This window comes from Camellia sinensis, chromosome 9, assembly GCF_055761805.1.
Source record: "Camellia sinensis isolate YWXY chromosome 9, ASM5576180v1, whole genome shotgun sequence".
NCBI classification, from domain to species: Eukaryota; Viridiplantae; Streptophyta; class Magnoliopsida; order Ericales; family Theaceae; genus Camellia; species Camellia sinensis.
The window spans coordinates 30,726,607-30,744,409 of record NC_138969.1 but is presented as its reverse complement, the minus strand read 5'-3'; the positions used below and the strand labels follow the sequence as shown (position 1 = coordinate 30,744,409).

The 17,803-nt window shown below is 33.6% G+C and overlaps 1 protein-coding gene across 4 annotated transcripts; it reads left to right on the top strand.

Moving 5' to 3' along the window:
• The first annotated feature begins 1,956 nt into the window (after positions 1 to 1,956).
• LOC114299837 (uncharacterized) lies at positions 1,957 to 13,074 on the top strand. Of its 4 annotated transcripts, none has more exons than XM_082886448.1 (11): positions 1,957 to 2,378; positions 4,861 to 4,904; positions 5,304 to 5,421; positions 5,519 to 5,645; positions 6,573 to 7,231; positions 7,551 to 7,565; positions 7,876 to 8,164; positions 8,251 to 8,527; positions 10,331 to 10,492; positions 10,786 to 11,226; positions 12,503 to 13,074. In XM_082886448.1, the coding sequence occupies exons 1-11, from the start codon at positions 2,192 to 2,194 to the stop codon at positions 12,806 to 12,808; spliced, it is 2,625 nt and encodes an 874-aa protein (XP_082742574.1). In that variant the 5' UTR covers positions 1,957 to 2,191; the 3' UTR covers positions 12,809 to 13,074. The 4 variants fall into 4 exon arrangements, with proteins under 4 accessions (XP_082742574.1, XP_082742573.1, XP_028100473.2 ...); XM_082886447.1 differs by having other exon boundaries at positions 10,328 to 10,492; XM_028244672.2 differs by lacking the exon at positions 7,551 to 7,565.
• Positions 13,075 to 17,803: the final 4,729 nt, after the last annotated feature.

Here is a 17,803-nt window from a genome sequence, read left to right as displayed (position 1 = left end):
GAAGTTGAATATCCAGGCCCACTTAACTAGCCCAAACCGAAGTTAAAAGCCCATATTAAAACTAGTGCAAAAGAGAGAGAACGCATCAAGTAGGTCACCCACTTTTGTGCAAATCTACGTGGGTGGGAAAAAGTTTAAAATTGGGCATCCCCAATGTCCAATAATTGCTCATTTAAAAATCCCCCATAAGATAAACATCTTTGCTTTACTATAAATTCCACACTCTCTTTTATGAAGCGTTGATCCACGCGCGAAACAATAGAAAAGAGGAACCGACCCATTACCGTAGGATTGTCTCACGACCATGCCGAAGCGCGTGAAACGGCGATTAGAACTTGTATCACTTTTTGGTTAATAAACTCCTATTGTAAAAATATTTACGACAATGATTCATCCCTTTTTTTCCCACCCCTTGACCCCCTCTTTCTCCTATTGGTTACATTTTCTTTTTCTTTTTCTTTTTTTTCCTGCTCCTCCAATCACCACCTGCCACGTGACAAAAGGGGGTGAGGGGGTGACCCCCAAAAAGGGGTCCCAAGCATTATTCAAATATTTATATGTGTTTTTGGCAACGCATTAAAAAAAAGTTAAAAATTAATTTTTAATTTATTTTGGATTATACCACTTCTCATATGAAATAGTGAAAAAAATTTAAAAAGTCAGTTGCTAACCATCTCGTCAAAACACCCTTTAAAATATATTAAGAAATAAGAATTTATGAAAATGCGTATATGTATCTATATTTGAGTTATTTTAGAAAGATGATTCAAAATTATCTATATCATTTTTCATATTTTTTACATTTTTTTAAAAAAAAAATAAAAAAATCAATTTTTAATCATCTTCTCAACAATCCTTTATCTTATTGTTGTTCACTTTTCTCCTACTAACACAACTCCTTAAGTTTGTTTTCAAACTATAACGATATCCTTAACTCGCCATTTTAAAGCTCTTACGGCACCATAACTATCGCAAAGGAAAAAAATTGCAATCAAAATAGTAAGCGATCAATAGTGAGAAATAAAAATAAACAACTCTAATAGATCTGGATTTGAGAGTGAAAAGAAATTTGTGTTTGTGAAAGGATGTGATTTGGTGAATCTATAGTTTGGTGATAGTGGAGGGGATTGGGGGTGATAAATAGGTTTGGGTTGGCCGATTATAATGGAAAAGAGGTTAGGGATATGCAAAGTGTGCTGAGGGGTACAACAGGGTGGAAGAGGGAGTGACCAAATGTAATTGAGAGAATAAAGAGAAATTGAGAGAAAAAGGAGGGCGAAAAAGTAAAAAAGACATTTTTATATTGTGAACTTTTAATTTTTATTGTAAATTAAGTTTTGCTGGTCTATATATTTACAATTATTAGTTTTGATGGTCTGTTTAATATGACTGACTGTAAATTTTTAGGTAATCAAATATTTTTTCATATAAATTTATTTAAATTATTTATGGGCAAGTTATAAGTAAAAATTATAAAAAAAACTCTTAAAATAAAATGGTAAATTATAAATACATCTCATGAGATTTATTTAAAATATGAATTATTTATATAGTTTAGAAAATTATAAATGTTTCATTATCAATTTTTTTATTTAATATAATTAATTAAAAAAATACAATTTCTAAATATTCTCTTTTAAAATGATAAAATTATTCGAATTATTAATTAAAATAAATATATGATATCATTAAAAACTGTTAATAATTTGATAATTTATTAATAAAAAACGTAATTTGTTATAAAATTAAAAATTTTAAGAGACGCGAAGTAATTTTTAGAATTATAGAAACAAATCAGATTTTATTTTAAATAGATTTCGAAAAGTGTATTTGTAAATTATCAAATATTTTTTCATTTTTTTTGGGTTAAAAAAATTTTAAGTTCCCAAAAATTAACCAAAAAAAAAGAGAAAAGATTGAAATAAAAAATGTCTATTGTTCCTATAAACTAATTAAATTTTATTTTTTGTGACTCAAAAACCTGAAAAATTACCGTGGGAGATACTTTTAGTAGAGAGAGAGAGAGAGGGTTTTCGGAGCACACAGAGAAAGAGGGAGAGAGAGGAGCTTAGATACTATCTATCTTCTTCGCGGCGGATTTCGAAGCAGAGCCGAGCGAGCGAGAGAGAGAGAGAGAAGCCAGTGAATCGCGATAGATCTGAGATTCTAGAGAGAGAAAGTAAGAGAGAGTATGAGTATCAGAGGCGGAAGCAGCAGCAATGGCGGCGGCGGCGGCTTACAATCAATTCCAGCGGCGTCAAGGAAGATGGTCCAGAGTTTGAAGGAGATTGTAAACTGTCCCGAATCTGAGATCTACGCTATGCTCAAAGAATGTAACATGGACCCTAACGAGACGGTTAATCGCCTTCTCTCTCAAGGTTTTGCCTCCTCTCTCTCTCTCTCTAATTTTATCTGGTTTTGATGTTGATCAGTAGATGGGTTTTCTAGCTGTTTATTTATTTATTTAGGTTTTTTTGTTTTTTTTTGCTGAGTTCAGGGGGGTGATTTGTGTGCATATATATTAAGGAAAGTTTTGAATAATCATGTGTTGTATGTTGTTTTGGTTAGAAAGAAAAAAAAGATGGGGAATTTTATTCTTGTAACTATTTTCCCTATTACCAAACAGAGGTGTATATTTTTGTGTAGCTTTTAACTTGAATATCCTCAAAAAGTTTATTTATTTAATTTTTTAGGCGAAGGTTTTCTATTTATTTCCGCAGTGTATCCCATTTATTTCCGCAGTGTATCAAAAAATGGTAAATTTAAGATCTTGAAGTTTTTTTTTTTTTTTTTTTTTTTCTGATGTTGCTTTAAAGTACTTGTTTATGTAAAAACCAAATTTATTTGTCATATTTTATACCCATATATGCATATATGGAGAAATAACCCAGCTTTAGCTTCTGTGTATGTTGATCATCATATGTGGTTATTTATATACACGTATGTGCATATATATACATCTTTGATGTCAATGGGTGCCCTATTGTGACAGAGAGAGAGAGAGCTTGATGATGGCGATGGTGATGTTGACGTTGTTGCTTTGTGGTGTCAACATTCACAGGCTGCAACATATAAGAAACAGCCATGGAGAGAATTATTTTTGATGAAACCCTAAGCTTATGCCCTTTATATGTGTGGTATTTGACATAATTAAAAATAGTAAAGGGGTATCATGGCAATTCAGCGTATTAATGTGGCAAGCTCATGTTGGGAGTGCCCTATTCCTACCTTGCCCTGAATCTAACCAGGTTTTTGTTTGCTACCACGGTTACGCCCAAACCACTCCTACACCTGTTACACTCATTTCATATCCATTTCAGTAAGGGCGGGCTTAATTGGGAGTGCTCTATTTCCAAATCCAACCATGTTTTTGCTTCCGACCCCCAACTTACTCCTTCACCTATTAGACTCACCTCGTGTCCATGAATAGGAGGCATGTTTGGGTTGTGAGTGCCCTATTCCCATCTTGTCTGGCGGCCAATCAGCTTGGTTTTTACCCCCCACCCACTCTTACACCTGTTAGACTCACCTGGCAATACCCATTCCAATAGGGGGCAGGGATCCTGATGTTGTGGTTAATTTGCCATCTCTAGATTTTCTTGTTGGACTGATGTGTTGCTTACACCATTGATTCACTGGCTTCTTTTAAGCAATGAAGTAATTTGTGAAGAACTTAAACTTTAGAGGTGGAGGCTTTCAAAAAGAAGAAAAAGAAAAGAAAAGAAAGGAAATGTTGTATTCAGTGCACTGCCAACCTTCCTCCAAGAGGCAATTTTTTTTTTAACGAAAAAATAAAAATAAAATTGCCTCTTGAAAGAAGATTGTCAGTGCACTGATGGCAAGTGGCAATTGATTTTCATTCAGCTGATGCTCTTCGAGAACAACCATCATGGGTGATTAAGCAACTTTTGATTTTTATTTTGTGGCCAGAGTGATTCCTGCGACACAAATCTGATGCCATGGTGGTGGGAGTGGATAACACTTGCCATTGCTCCATGTCACGATCACTAAAAGTTTTTATATTGCATGCTTCAATGCAATATGAGAACTTATTGACCTGGTAGATGTCATAACACACGAGTTTCTTGATTTGGTACCAAAATTTTGCCTTTAATACCTTTGTCTTGTTAACTATAAGATGAGCAGGAAAAAAAAAAAAACTGAATCATGAATAAATTTGTCACCAACAAGAATTTCCTGAACTAGAAGTCTTTTGTGCAATTCCTGGTCCTATAATAAAATAATTCACTAGCCAAGTTTTCAGAAAAGGAAGTGCTTTTGTTTTCAAGTGGTCAAGTTGGTTCAAGAAGTATGCGGACTTGAGAGCTGTCTATGTTCAATAGAGCTCCTTGCATATTGTGGCATTTTCATCTTTTTTACACCTTTAGTATTTTTGCACCATGTTTACATCAACTACATTAGTGAATGCCTGCTAGTTATTGACCACGGCTTAGATGTTACTGTTCTTTCAATTTGTTGGTCTTGTTTCACCCTTTTCTTTCCCCTTATTACTTCAAATTATTATTTAGTCATGTTATTTTTCCATATTAAGGGTGACCATTGGTTCAATAGTTAAGATTTGTCCTAATAACCTTGAGGTTATGGGTTCAAGTCTTGGGACCACCACTTTGTGCATTATGCCAAATGTTAGGTGTGTACTTTTCCCTCCCAAACACACATTAGTGTGTACTATTGGGCGTTGTTTTTTTTGTTATTTTTCCATATTCTTGTGTCTGCTAGCTCTCGGATTTAATGAAAGTTTTTTGTTGTGTTCATATGAATGAAAGTTGTAGGGGAATCCTTGTATGTTTTTGTTGAAATTCAAGTTCAGTTCTAATTTGAAGTTTGTTGATTGTCTAGATCCTTTTCACGAGGTGAAGAGCAAGCGAGAAAAGAAAAAAGAGGTGCGTGGATGTGAAAAATGCATAAAATCTTTGATTTGTATTGTTGGATAGTTGCCTTTCCCCTTCTTTTATTTTTTTTTAATACTATTTATAAAATAAAGCAACAGTTATGCTTGGTATTTGCACCAATGGCTTGCCACCGTTCTCGTTAGAATGAGTCTGATGTGAAAGTGCAGTGTTATAATACGAGATCAAATTCTTTACACTTGTGTTCAGTTGGCCAATTTTTTTGCTCCTGCTGTTTTCCCAAATGTTAGATAATAAGATTATCTGGTATAGTGAGAAAAAGGAGCTTCCAACAGCTTATTGAAGCTCTGTTAAGCTTTAGATTTGTTGTGACATTGCTTGCTAAAAATTTGCCTCCTTGTCTGTTTACTTGTCTTCTATTTATTGTTTCAGAATAAGGATACAACAGAGTCCAGGTCTCGTGGCGTTAGTAACACTTCAAATCGTGGGGGTAGGGGTGGCACTGACCGTTATGTTGGACGTGGAGGCTCAACTCAATTCAGCTCATATGGTATGTGGATGTTGAATGTAATTTTGAGAGGCAGTTCATTATTCGGTTTCTGAGAACTTTTTTTTTTAATTATCTTGACACTGATATCTTATTTCAGAGTCTGGTGCTTTACATGGAAAACCTGCATACAAGAAGGAAAATGGAATAAATAACCACATAAGCCCTTCTTCTGCAGCATCTGGAATGGAAGGAATTAATACGAGTCGGCGACCTCCAGCCCAGAGGTTAGTCCTGTTAAGATCTTAACTGTGTGACTCTTTTCTCTTATTTATTTCGTACTCAGAAACTTTGATGCCAGCTAAATCCTAGAAAGTTATACTTTCAGAATTGTGGGCCTTAGGAATTTTTAATTTTCCAAATTATACTATTTTAATAATCTTATTTGTGTAATTCAAAATTTATTGCAACCCGACCCATCTAGATTTGTTATCTTTTTGCTTCTCCCTCCCCCTCCCCCTCCCCCTCCCCACCACCAGCACCACCACCACAACAACCATTGCAATCTTGGCTCTGCCCCTGCAGAAGATGCGTCTGCATTGAAAGGTCTGCGAAAAGTGTGCCTATTAATAGGAAGAGCTCATGATGGAAACTATGAGGTCTTCTGTAGCACAACTTTTATCGTTATGATAAGAGAAGTTGCAAGTCAAAAAGTTTCTTATGAGTTTGGTTGCTAGATGATGCAATGCAGGGGACACAATTGATAATTGCATTCTTCTTTCCTTGATATCTATTGTATTAAACAAGGACTGGTATGGTTGCCATTTTAATTATTTATCATGCTGGCATGGCTCACAGTGGAATGACTCATGGCATTCCTTATGTGGAGCCATTGGGTTTAAATCGATGCAGATTTGGTAATATTTGAACGAAAATGATTAAAACCTTGTGCCGTAGGTATCTAAAATTGATAGTTAGTGATAGTCTGCAATTTGAACTTCATTGTTTTACTTTAACATGTAATTAGAGATGTGAAGCATCACACATTTTCAGCAGATTGTTGTTCGACCATTATTATATCTATCAAAGAATCGCATGCACTGTCTTTTTTCCAAATCCAAGACTTGTATCCGAAGCATGGAATGCAATTTGTTTGCCAATCTTCTGTCTGCAATGCTTATTTTATTGTCGTGTACATGTGGTCTCTCTTGCAGTGATCATCTCATTACTGAAAATAAAGCAACAACAACAGGCACAGTTGATGGAGTTTTGTCATCCTCACAGCCTTCTTCTGGATACCAACCTCTGTGGTCGGGAGTCCCTGGTCAAGTATCAATGGCTGACATTGTTAAGATGGGTAGAATGCATGGCAAGACTTCCAGCACAACAAACTCATCGCAGTATGGTGTCAATCACCACCATGTTCAGGCACCTCGATCCAATGTGTCACATCACGATTCACGTTCCTCTGATGATCATGTATCTAAGGTCTCAGAGTTAAATCCTGAGCCAGGAGTTGGTTCAGGCCATCATGTTTCTCCCAATGACGACTGGCCCTTGATTGAGCAGCCACCAGCTGCTAGTGTCTCTCCTGTCTTAGAGCCACCTGTGGCTTCCGAGCTGCATGCAGATGCATCTGACTTGTCCTTCGATAGAATTAATCAGCATCCGGAGTCTCCAGAAGATGAGGTCCATGCAGTGGATGATGATGCTATTGAAAATATTAATGTAAACCATCATGCCGGATCTGCTTCTGTTTCCAGTAAAAAGATACAGGAAGACAATTCCGGAGGTGCCGCCCTTTTTAATAGTGACATCTACAAAAACATGGGTTCTTACCAGCCTCACAGGAGTGCCTTTGAATGTCAGGAAGGTAAAATGCTCTATTTTCAGTTTCTGGCCAGCTGTTTGTTTTTTAAATAAATTTTTTCGATAGGTTTATTTTTGGAATATCTTTCTTTATGATGCTTTTATTTTCTTAGACGATAGCTCAACTGACCATTACCCAGGGAAATTGTGGACGCTCATAAGTGATGCTTAATTTTATTGTTATTGTGCCCATAGTTGGATTTGATATTTCATTTTCTTTTTACGTACTCTAATTTTGAAAGAGAAAGAAATGTACTATGACTGTTCATTAATTTCTTCTTCTTCTTCTTCTTCTTCTTCTTCTTCTTCTTCTTCCTTTTCAGACTTCTTTTTAGCAGGTAGTTTTTCCAAACTTCAATTCGAGTCAATTGCAGCTACAGTTTCATGAGTGGCTAGACAAGGAATGCATAATTACTTAGCATTTCTGTCACCTATTTTGAACATATTTTGACAAAATAATTCTACACTAGTATGTCTTGATCTTCAAATGAGAAAATGGATGGAAGAGTTGCTCAATTTGTTTGAACTATTCACAGGGACACAATTAGCATCTTTCTTTACTCTTTTATGTTACGAGTTTATTTATTTTTTTGCTTTAATGAAATTGGTGGTAACTTACCGTTGGTTATTCCATGTCACATGTTTCAGTTGAAGACGTTGGTGCTTCAGTATCATCAGTGACATTAAACTTGCAGCAACTAAGTGTGCAGGAGGACCAGGGGCCACCGCCTGAAGAAGACAACACTCCAGTAATAATACCTAATCACCTACAAGTCCAGACTGCAGACTGCTCACACTTGAGCTTTGGTAGTTTTGGTTCTGGTATGAGTGTTGCTTTTCCTGGGCCATTTTCTTCTAGGCCTTTGAACAGTAACATGGAAGAGGCATCTGCAGATGCAAATGCAGATGCTTCATTAGTTGGGCACTCTGACACAAGGTTATACCCGCCTTTTGGAGTTTGTAGACTCTTCATTTTATTTGTTGGTTGTTTGCAGATCATCTCATGAAAGCTTTTACTCGCAGGAATCCTGAGTACTACGAGGATGAGCCTCTCAGAACTGTCTCAGATGGAAATTTAGTTCATAGAACTGAAGCAAGTGCTGGGAATTATGATACTCCTTCCTCTTCACAACCCGAAGTGTTGAAACATGAGAGCACTGAGGCACCACATGAAAATCAATACATCTTCCCCTCTACGTCAAATTATAACTTTGAAAATGGCCAACAGTTGAATGCTGCATTTCCTCATTCTCAGACGAGTTCTCAGATGCAGAATCTTGCTCCTTTCGCAAGTGTTATGGTATGTATACATGAAATGTTTTGTTCCCTTGGTTTAAGTAAGTTAATAGTTCTTACTTGTATGTGTGTTATCACGTCTGAATTCAGTTTTCATGTATTTGTGTTGTGATTAATACAATCATGCTACTGTCAGTACATATCCCTGTTTTGAGAGACTTGGGCTTTGCATCTCTTCAACATTAGATTTTAAATAATTTTTGGGGAAAATTACACTAACGGTCCCTGTAGTTTGGGGCTCGTGTCACTTTGGTCCCTGACTTTTCAATTGTGACACATTTGACCCTGCATTTTGAATCTTGTTCCAAATAAGGACAATTGAAGATATCATTACTTAATTTCAAGGGAAAAATCGTCAATTTGATAAAATTATTTATAAACTAATTTGACAAAAATAAATGTCAAAAAAATATTTTTAAATTTTTGAAAATTATTTCGTACCAAAGATAAAATTATATAAAATTGATAAATGTTTTAGACATTTATTTATTTATTTTTTTTACCGAATTAATTTTTATTATGTGTTTGGATGATAATCATGAAATGGGTGGTTGCTAAGATTTTAATGTGTAATTGATATATTTAATATATGAAATATTTTTAGTTTTGGATTTTTTGATTTAATAGATTGGTATAATAATGAAATCAAAGTTGTCGTCATATTTGACTTTTGGAAAAATAGAAACTAATTTAATAAAAATAAAACAATCACCCATTACATGATCATCATACAAATACATAATAAATAAATAAATGTTTAAAAAATTTATCAATTTTACATACTTTTATCTTTAGTGTGTAGAAATAATTTTTAAAAATTCAAAAATATTTTTTAACATTTATTTTTGTCAAATTACTTTATATTTTTATCAAATTGACGATTTTGCTCTTGAAATTAAGCAATGGTATCTTCAATTGTTTTTATTTGGGACAAGATTTAAAATTTAGTGTCAAATGTGTTACAATTGAAAAGTCAGGGATCAAAGTAACGCAAGTCCTAAACTATAGGGATTGTTAGTGTAATTCGCCCTAATTTTTGAGCATTAGAAAGGCCGGCATCTTTGCTGTGTGCTCAACATGGAGACTTGGTTCTAGGCCTACTCAAGATTGGAAAATTTCATGTTTGATTTAATGTACATAATGTTTTTGGTTAGTGCATTTCATGTTGAAACTGCTTTTAGACGAATTTTGTTGTGTTTTAATTTGTTGGCAACTTCAGTCGTATTTAACATTTTTTAGTGCACTTATTTATTTATTTATTTATTTTTGATTTGGGAGAAAGGGATTAAAGTTCTGGCAAGGTGTGAGGTTTTTAGTTATGGGACCTTGTGCAACGTTCAATATTGCCATGCATAGTTTGCACTCAGTAAATTCATGTTCTCTGAAGCTTGGCTTTGTTGATGACCTTTTCTACCATTGTTGATAGAGATTAAATGGATGTTTTTATATGCATTTTTAATTTGAGTTTTGAAATGTTGGATGAAACACATGTAAATATGTAAATACAAGGGACCTAGATGCACAGTTACTAGCTAGATCAGGCAATTGGATTGACATCACTGCAATTTTGTGTATTTGTTCAGACTTCAGCACTGCTGTGGTGGTTTATATGGTTCACGGTTTTTTATTTCGTTATTCTATTTTTTCTTTTCTTTTTTTGTTTTTGTTTTGTTTTTTATTGTGTTTGCTAACTTTAATACAGTAAACTAAAACAGAGGCTTTATTTTGAGTGCTTTCGAATACTAGTTTTCTTTGTTAATATCACTTACATTTTTTTCCCCTCTCTCTCTCTCTCTCTTAACAGCAGGCATATACAAACTCATTACCAAACTCTTTATTGGCAGCGAATGTTCAGCCTGTAAGAGAGTCTGATATTCCGTACTCACCCTTCCCCATGACACAATCAATGCCTACAAAGTATGGCACTGCAGTGTCTTCTATCAGCGGTTCAAACATTTCCATTCCAGAGGTACCCCACCTGTACTAACTTGCTCTCTATGTTATATTGTTTAGCTCATGCATAAAATTGATAATCCACTTCTGAATGCCCAACTTCATGATTAAGAAAGAATTTTCAGGAATGCTTAGCAACTAGCAAGTTATGCACAACTTATTCAAATTATATCTCTATTTTGTTGTGTCAAAAATCAAAACAAAAAAGCCTTTGGTATATACTATATATTGGAGATCCAATTTTTTTCTTCTAATATCCATCTATTTTTCCTATTATTTCATTTATTTATTTTGGATGTACACATGCAGGCTTTGAAGACTGTTGGTTTTGCGTCAACGCAGCCAACTGCACAGACCCATCCCGGAAGTGGCATTCCTCAACATCTTGCTGTGCACCAGTATTCCCAACAAACTGTCCCTTTGGGGCCGTTTGCTAACATGATTGGCTATCCTTTTTTACCTCAGAGCTATTATATGCCATCTGCTTTCCAGCAAGCCTTTGCCGGTAATAGTACATACCATCAATCTCTGGCAGGAGCGGTTCCACAATATAAGAATAGTGTTTCTGTTAGCAGTTTGCCTCCATCTGCTGCTATTGCTTCTGGGTATGGTGGCTTTGGAAGTTCAACCAGCATCCCCGGCAACTTCCCAATGAATCCGCCTGCTGCCCCTGGTGCTACAAATATTAGCTATGATGACCTAATGAGTTCCCAGTACAAGGACGCCAATCATTTGATCTCTCTACAGCAGGTACCCTTTAGTTTTTCCTTTTCTGTTTTACACAGATCTGTTGTTCTTTATTTCAACCACACGTGTGTGTTTAAAAGAAAATAGTTAATAGCTACATAATACATACACAAACACGCTACACGACATGGAAATGCTGATGAATGATACGGCACGCTTGGGACACATTAAAATTTTAAATTTATTATGTCATATATATGAATAATTTATTCAAAGATAATATTTTTAACATAACACAATACATTAAAAAGAAATATGTTTCATAAATTAAATATCAAATATTATGCTTGTATTTCTAAATAATATAAAATAATTTAGAACATTGTAATAGGCATGATACAAATATATTATAAATGTTTCAAATTAGATTTAGAACGCATAAGATGTGCTCTTAAGAATGCAAAACATTGTCATTAGGAAGGGATTCGTTACATATAATTTGTTCAGAGGGTTCCAGAAGTGTGAGTCCATGAAGTATCAGTAGAGTGTGTATTATTATGAATTTTATTTTTTAATTAAGACACTTTGAAAAAGTGTTAGACACGGTTTTAGAAGTGTCTAAAGAGTGTTAGCATCCGACACCCTCGTTGGATATGATCACATGACAGGCTTCCTCAACAGTATTGTCCATGCTTCTTAGGTTAAGAGGTATTGAAGAGCCATGCTACAAAGAAAGAGTCCAGGAACACATAAACCAACCATAGAATTGGACACAGCCCTTTTGTAGGTCCCACACCCATGTGAGAGAGTTGTATACGGTCTTGTAAATGGTTTCTGCGTTACTAGTGGAACTGTGCTATAAAATACTTGTGTATACCATATGCAAATTGTGGTCTAGATTGTTGTTGGTTATGAAATATTGTGGAATTTGGTTATGGGCCATTGTAGTAGTGGGGCCTGGCCAACAACTTATGGAAGCAAAGTGATTAAGTCCTGTTATGGCATTTGGTTATCTCCCAAATTGGTGTTGAACCTATTGCAATGGTTTTAGTCATGACTAAAGTAGTCATTGGTTTTGTCCAAGAGTGGTGGTAGTTACGACCCCATGTGTTTATGATTAATGACTCAAAATTATATTTTAGATCCAATGGCTGAAAGTAGGAGTGGATAAGGTGTGCACCTTTTTTGGGGTTGTATATAGTAGAATTTCCCTACAGATAGTTTTGTTTCAATTGTTAGTAAATCTTGTGCAGTCCTGAAACGTTTTTCCTGTTTTTCCGTTTCCTTTCCGAAACCCTATGAATCTTTTAATTTGATCCTCTCTCTTGGGTCTGGGCAGAATGAGAACTCAGCCATGTGGATCCACGGGCCTGGTTCCAGAACGATGTCAGCCGTTCCAGCCAGCACATATTACAGCTTCCAGGGACAGACTCAACAGCCTTCTGGATTCCGGCAAACTCAGCAACCTTCACAGAATTATGGAGGAGGTATTGGATACCCAAATTTCTACCATTCTCAGGCTGGAATTTCACTTGAACATCAACAGCAGCAGCAGCAAAACCCGAGAGATGGTGGGGCCCTCGGTGGCTCCCAAGGCCAGCAACCTTCTAAGCAGTCTCAACAGTTATGGCAAAACAGCTACTAATCTCATCACTTGTCACTGCCCTCTTGGGTTTTTCAGGGTCTTGTAATGAGTTTGAAGGTGGCCCGACACGAAGGAGTTCTTGCGGTTGAATAATATTATAATTTTATAATGCTTCCAAAGAGAACTCAATTGTGGCCGCCGCCCTGCCCTGCCCTGTGCCTTGAGGTTGTATTTTTAGGGTATTTATTGCCGGTTTAATGTAACGTAGGAAGGAACATCGTGTGCTAATTTGGATTAGTGAACAATTTTCTTCTTGGTTTTTCAAATTCACTCTCCGTTTAAACTTCTTTTTCTCATATGTTGTGAAAGTAAGTTTGTTTCATGTAGTTTCCATGTTTGTGGTCTGCTCTGGGTTTTGGCTGGCTCAGATAAAATTAGTAAGTGTTTTTTTCCACCCCGAAGATTTCAAATATAGTTTATATATGGGAAAATTGCAAATAAGTGGTATTTTTACAAAATATTTATAAATTTAATTATTAAAATTGATAATTTTTTTTATCCTTTTGTAATGTTTTTTTTTTTTTTGGAGGGGGGTGGGGGGAATTTACACCCTTTTTATATATTTATGTTGTATTTGGTTGGAAAATAAAAAAGTAAATAAAATAAAATAAAATTATATTTTATTTAATTTAATTTTGTACAAATTTTTTCTTTGTTTTTTTCTTCTAAATTTCTTGAACCAAACATAAGGTTAGTGCGGTGAAGAGAAGTCGTACCCGACCAGTAGATTGTACATGTTTAAGTTATAAGGAGTGATGTGAGTGAGTGTCATCAAATCTCGCCTTCAACAAAACTTGAACCCCGACTTCTCAAAAGTGGTCCATCCATCCATTAGATGAGATTAGATAATAGACAGATCACATATTTGTTAAGGCTTCAACATTTTTAGGACCCTTTATGTAGTTACTCTTAATGATGGACAAAACTTAAAAGGTTTGTTATTTATTTATATAAGCTTAAAAATGAAGTTAATGAGGCTTTACATGCTTAAACCACATTTATACATACATACATATATATATATATATATATATATGATTGAGGTCTCATGTGTTTTATACATATCATGTGTTTTATATAGTTTTGTATTGAATAAAATAAATGGCAAACACGTTATATTGTTCTAGATAAAATTATCTTTTAGGGCAATTGTACTAACGGTTTCTGTAATTTAAAACGCATGTCACTTTGGTTTTTGATTTTTTAATTGTAATATATTTAATTCTGAATTTTAAATATCGTTCTAAATAAGAACAATTAAAAGCATCGTTTTTTCATTTCAAAAGCAAAATCATTAATTTGATAAAATATGAATTAGTTTGACAAAAATAAATATTAAAAGAATATTTTTGAATTTTTAAAATTTATTTATGTGAAAAGGTAAAATGTTAGCCCAAACCCAAAAGTAATTATGCAGAGCAACCCAAAGGAAAAGAAAGGCCTATATAGATTTTTAAGGAACCCATCAGAGATAGCTAGTAGAACAATAACGCGTGATTGAGCGCATGAGAAGCAAGGAAAAATAAAGATCTCTTTCTAAAAGGGAGATCAACAAAATGCTAGAGGATCATTGGATTCATCCTCATTTGACAATAGAGACATCAAGCAGTAAATATAGAGGCATAGGCTATGCCTACTAGACGGCACAACCATTAGATCAATTTGATTGGGCGAATATAGCACTTGGCAAGTTGACCACTAACATTTAATACAATGGAAGTTGTCCAAAAGAGGACGATCTATCGATCAAAGGTAAAGGCAATCTAACCACTTGCTCGACTAGACACAAAAGCGGGCAGAACCCTTGGATCAAACATTGATCCAACGAATGAGATTTAAGTCAAGAATGCTATAAACGGCGAAACATAGAGGGCAAGTTAGAGGTAATCTAAGAATTGTCTTACAAATTCACATGGTCGAACAGTGTTTTGACTTGATCATTAGAGGGTTCTCTTGACCAATCCTGGTCGGGGGTGATCACTGACGCTTTGGTTTCTCTTGGCAGATTAAAAAGAAAGGACACATCATCTCATTTTCCCAATGGAGAATAATTATACCTTCCACAATTTCTATCAACTAAAGATTAAATTATATAAAAATGATAAATTTTTTATATTTTTATTTTATTATTTTCTTACCAAATTAATTTTTAGCATATGTTTGGATGATGATAATGTAATGGATGGTTATTTTTGTTGATATTTTTGGATGGCTATTATATAATAGATGGTTGCATTTGTTGTTAACAAATTTTTTTGAATAGTTATTATATAATCGATGGTTATTAAGCTTTTAATATGTAGTTGATATATTTAATATATGAGATATTTTTAGTTTTGGATTTTTTGATTTAATGGATTGGTTTAATAATGATATCAAAGTTGTTGCCATGTTTGACTTTTGAAAAATAGAAAATAATTTAATAAAAATAAATATCAGAAAAAATATTTTAAAAAATTATTTCTACCATCCCAAAAGATAAAATTATATAAAAATGATGTGTTTATAATTTTTTTCACCAATTTATTATTTTTTAAAGAAATTTTTCTTAAAATAGATTCTGAAAAGCAAACCAAACAATATTTTACAACCAAGAAAGTTTTAGCATTATTTATTAAAAAAAGACCATTATATTTCAAATTACATACAAGTTAATCAATACAAAATAACCATTTAAAAAAAAGGGGAAAACTACGTGCATGTGGGAGAAGGAAAAAAAAAATATCAACAGTTGGAACCCTTACATTTGCACCTCACCACAAACACACTTGCACACACCCCCATGTATTTGTAATTTTTTTCTCATTCTTTCATCTGTATGTAGTTCCAAAAAAAAAATAATAATAACATAAAATAAATTGTATAACGACTTTGTCTTTGAAATTGACCATTTGCAAAGGAAATTTTTTTGATTGTCCTTATTTAAAATAAAATTCAAAATTTATAATCAAATATATCACAATTAAAAAGTCAAGATTTAAAGGAACATAAAGTCTTAAATTATATAGACTGTTAGTCTAATCCAGCCATCTTTTTATGGTTTGGCTTTAGAAACCTCTAAAGTTGATTATAAGAACTTAATTAGTAAATAGGTTTATTGTAGAGTAAAATTGAAAATATATGCTCCGAAAACTCCATTGTAAAAATTTAAGAAAAATTTGCTTATAAATTTCATATTGAGGAATGGTGATTCATTTAGTCTTAAATTTTTTTTATTGACCAATTAGTTTTATTGATTTTGGAAAGTTAAATTTAATATATTACTCAGAAATTGAGTTTACGGTTATACCTTTATTTTTATTATTTTTTTTAATTTTTTTTTTGGTACTAAAAAGGTAAGATACACAACATATGAGAATTAAATTTGGGGTGAGTTTTTATATGAGATTTTTTTTTTTAAAATTTAGAATGACTTGAAATATGAGATTTTTCAAACATTTTAAAACGAGTACAAAAATGATTTGAAATATAAAATTCTTTAAACATTGCAAAAGGACATGAGATTCTTCAAACATTTCAAAAAAAGTACAAAAATTCTTTAGTAAGTTTTAGACAAATGTATAATTTCAAACTATAACACTCCAATATTGTATGGGCAAATTACATATACACCCCTCGAGGTTTGGCCAAATTACAGATGCCCCCCTGAGGTTTGAGAAATTACGAATTCCCCCTGAATACTATATTTGCATAAGAAATTAGGGGATTATTTGTTATGAAATATAAACCTCAGGGGGCAAATTGTTATGAAAATACAAACCTCAGGGGCGGGATGTAATTTCCGAAACCTCAGGGGGGTATCTGTAATTTAGCCAAACCTCGAGGGGTGTATATGTAATTTGCCCAAAAAAAATGTAACACTCCAATGTAACACTTAAACGTAACACTCTAATGTAACACTAAACGTAACATTCTAATGTAACATTTAAAAAAAAAACACCTCAGGGTACTATTCTCAAACATAACACTCCAATATAACAAACAAAAAAATTCCTTAATATATTTTTTCCAAACGTAACACTTCAAAAAAATAGGGCAAATTACATATACACCCCTCGAGGTTTGGCTAAATTACAGATGCCCCCCTGAGGTTTGAGAAATTACGAATTCCCCCCTGAATGCTATATTTGCATAAGAAATTAGGGGGTAATTTGTTATGAAATATAAACCTCAGGGGGCAAATTGTTATGAAAATACAATCCTCAGGGGCGGGATGTAATTTCCGAAACCTCAAGGGGGTATCTGTAATTTAGTCAAACCTCGAGGGGTGTATATGTAATTTGCCCAAAAAAATATATGGGATTCTTCAAACTATTCTAAAAGGAGTACACAAATTCCTTAGTAAGTTTTGAACAAATGTATAATTTCAAACTTTGAGTGTTACGTTTATGAAAAGTACACTAAAAAGTGTTTTGGTGTTTTTTTGTATGTGTTACATTGGAGTGTTACGTTTGAAATTACATTAATTAGAGTGTTACGTTTAAGAAAAGTATACTAAGAAATTTTTTTTGTATATTACATTACAGTGTTACGTTTGAGAAAAATATACTAAGGAATTTTTTTTAGAAGGTTACGTTGTTACGCTTGAAAAAAATATACTTAGGAGTTTTTTTTACGTGTTACATTGAAGTGTTATGTTATTAAAGTATTACATTGGAGTGTTATGTTTTTTGTTCGTAATGTGAGATTTGTTCCAAAATAAGAAAAAAATTTAAAACCTTTACAGTGCGGATTGCCTAAATGTGTAATTTCACATTTAGAGAAATCCACTTTTAACCCTAAAAAATTAAACTCAAATATGTAAGTGACTATACTTTTGTATAATTTTTACTTTAATGGGACCTTTGAATTAATAAGAAAAAAAGGAAAGACTAAGGCCAAGTTTGGCATACCGAAAATAATTCATCTTTTTATCTTTTTTTCAGCACACCATCTCTCTACTTTTTTGCACATCTTTTCATAAAAAGACAAAAAGTACACTTATTTAGATCATTC

Bases quoted from the DNA above. Each gene is read 5' to 3' on its own strand.
- LOC114299837 (XM_082886447.1), top strand. From the start codon at position 2,192: ATGAGTATCAGAGGCGGAAGCAGCAGCAATGGCGGCGGCGGCGGCTTA. The intron at 5,422-5,518 runs GTATGTGGATGT...ATCTTATTTCAG, and splicing joins AACTCAATTCAGCTCATATG to AGTCTGGTGCTTTACATGGA. The intron at 11,227-12,502 runs GTACCCTTTAGT...GGGTCTGGGCAG, and splicing joins ATTTGATCTCTCTACAGCAG to AATGAGAACTCAGCCATGTG.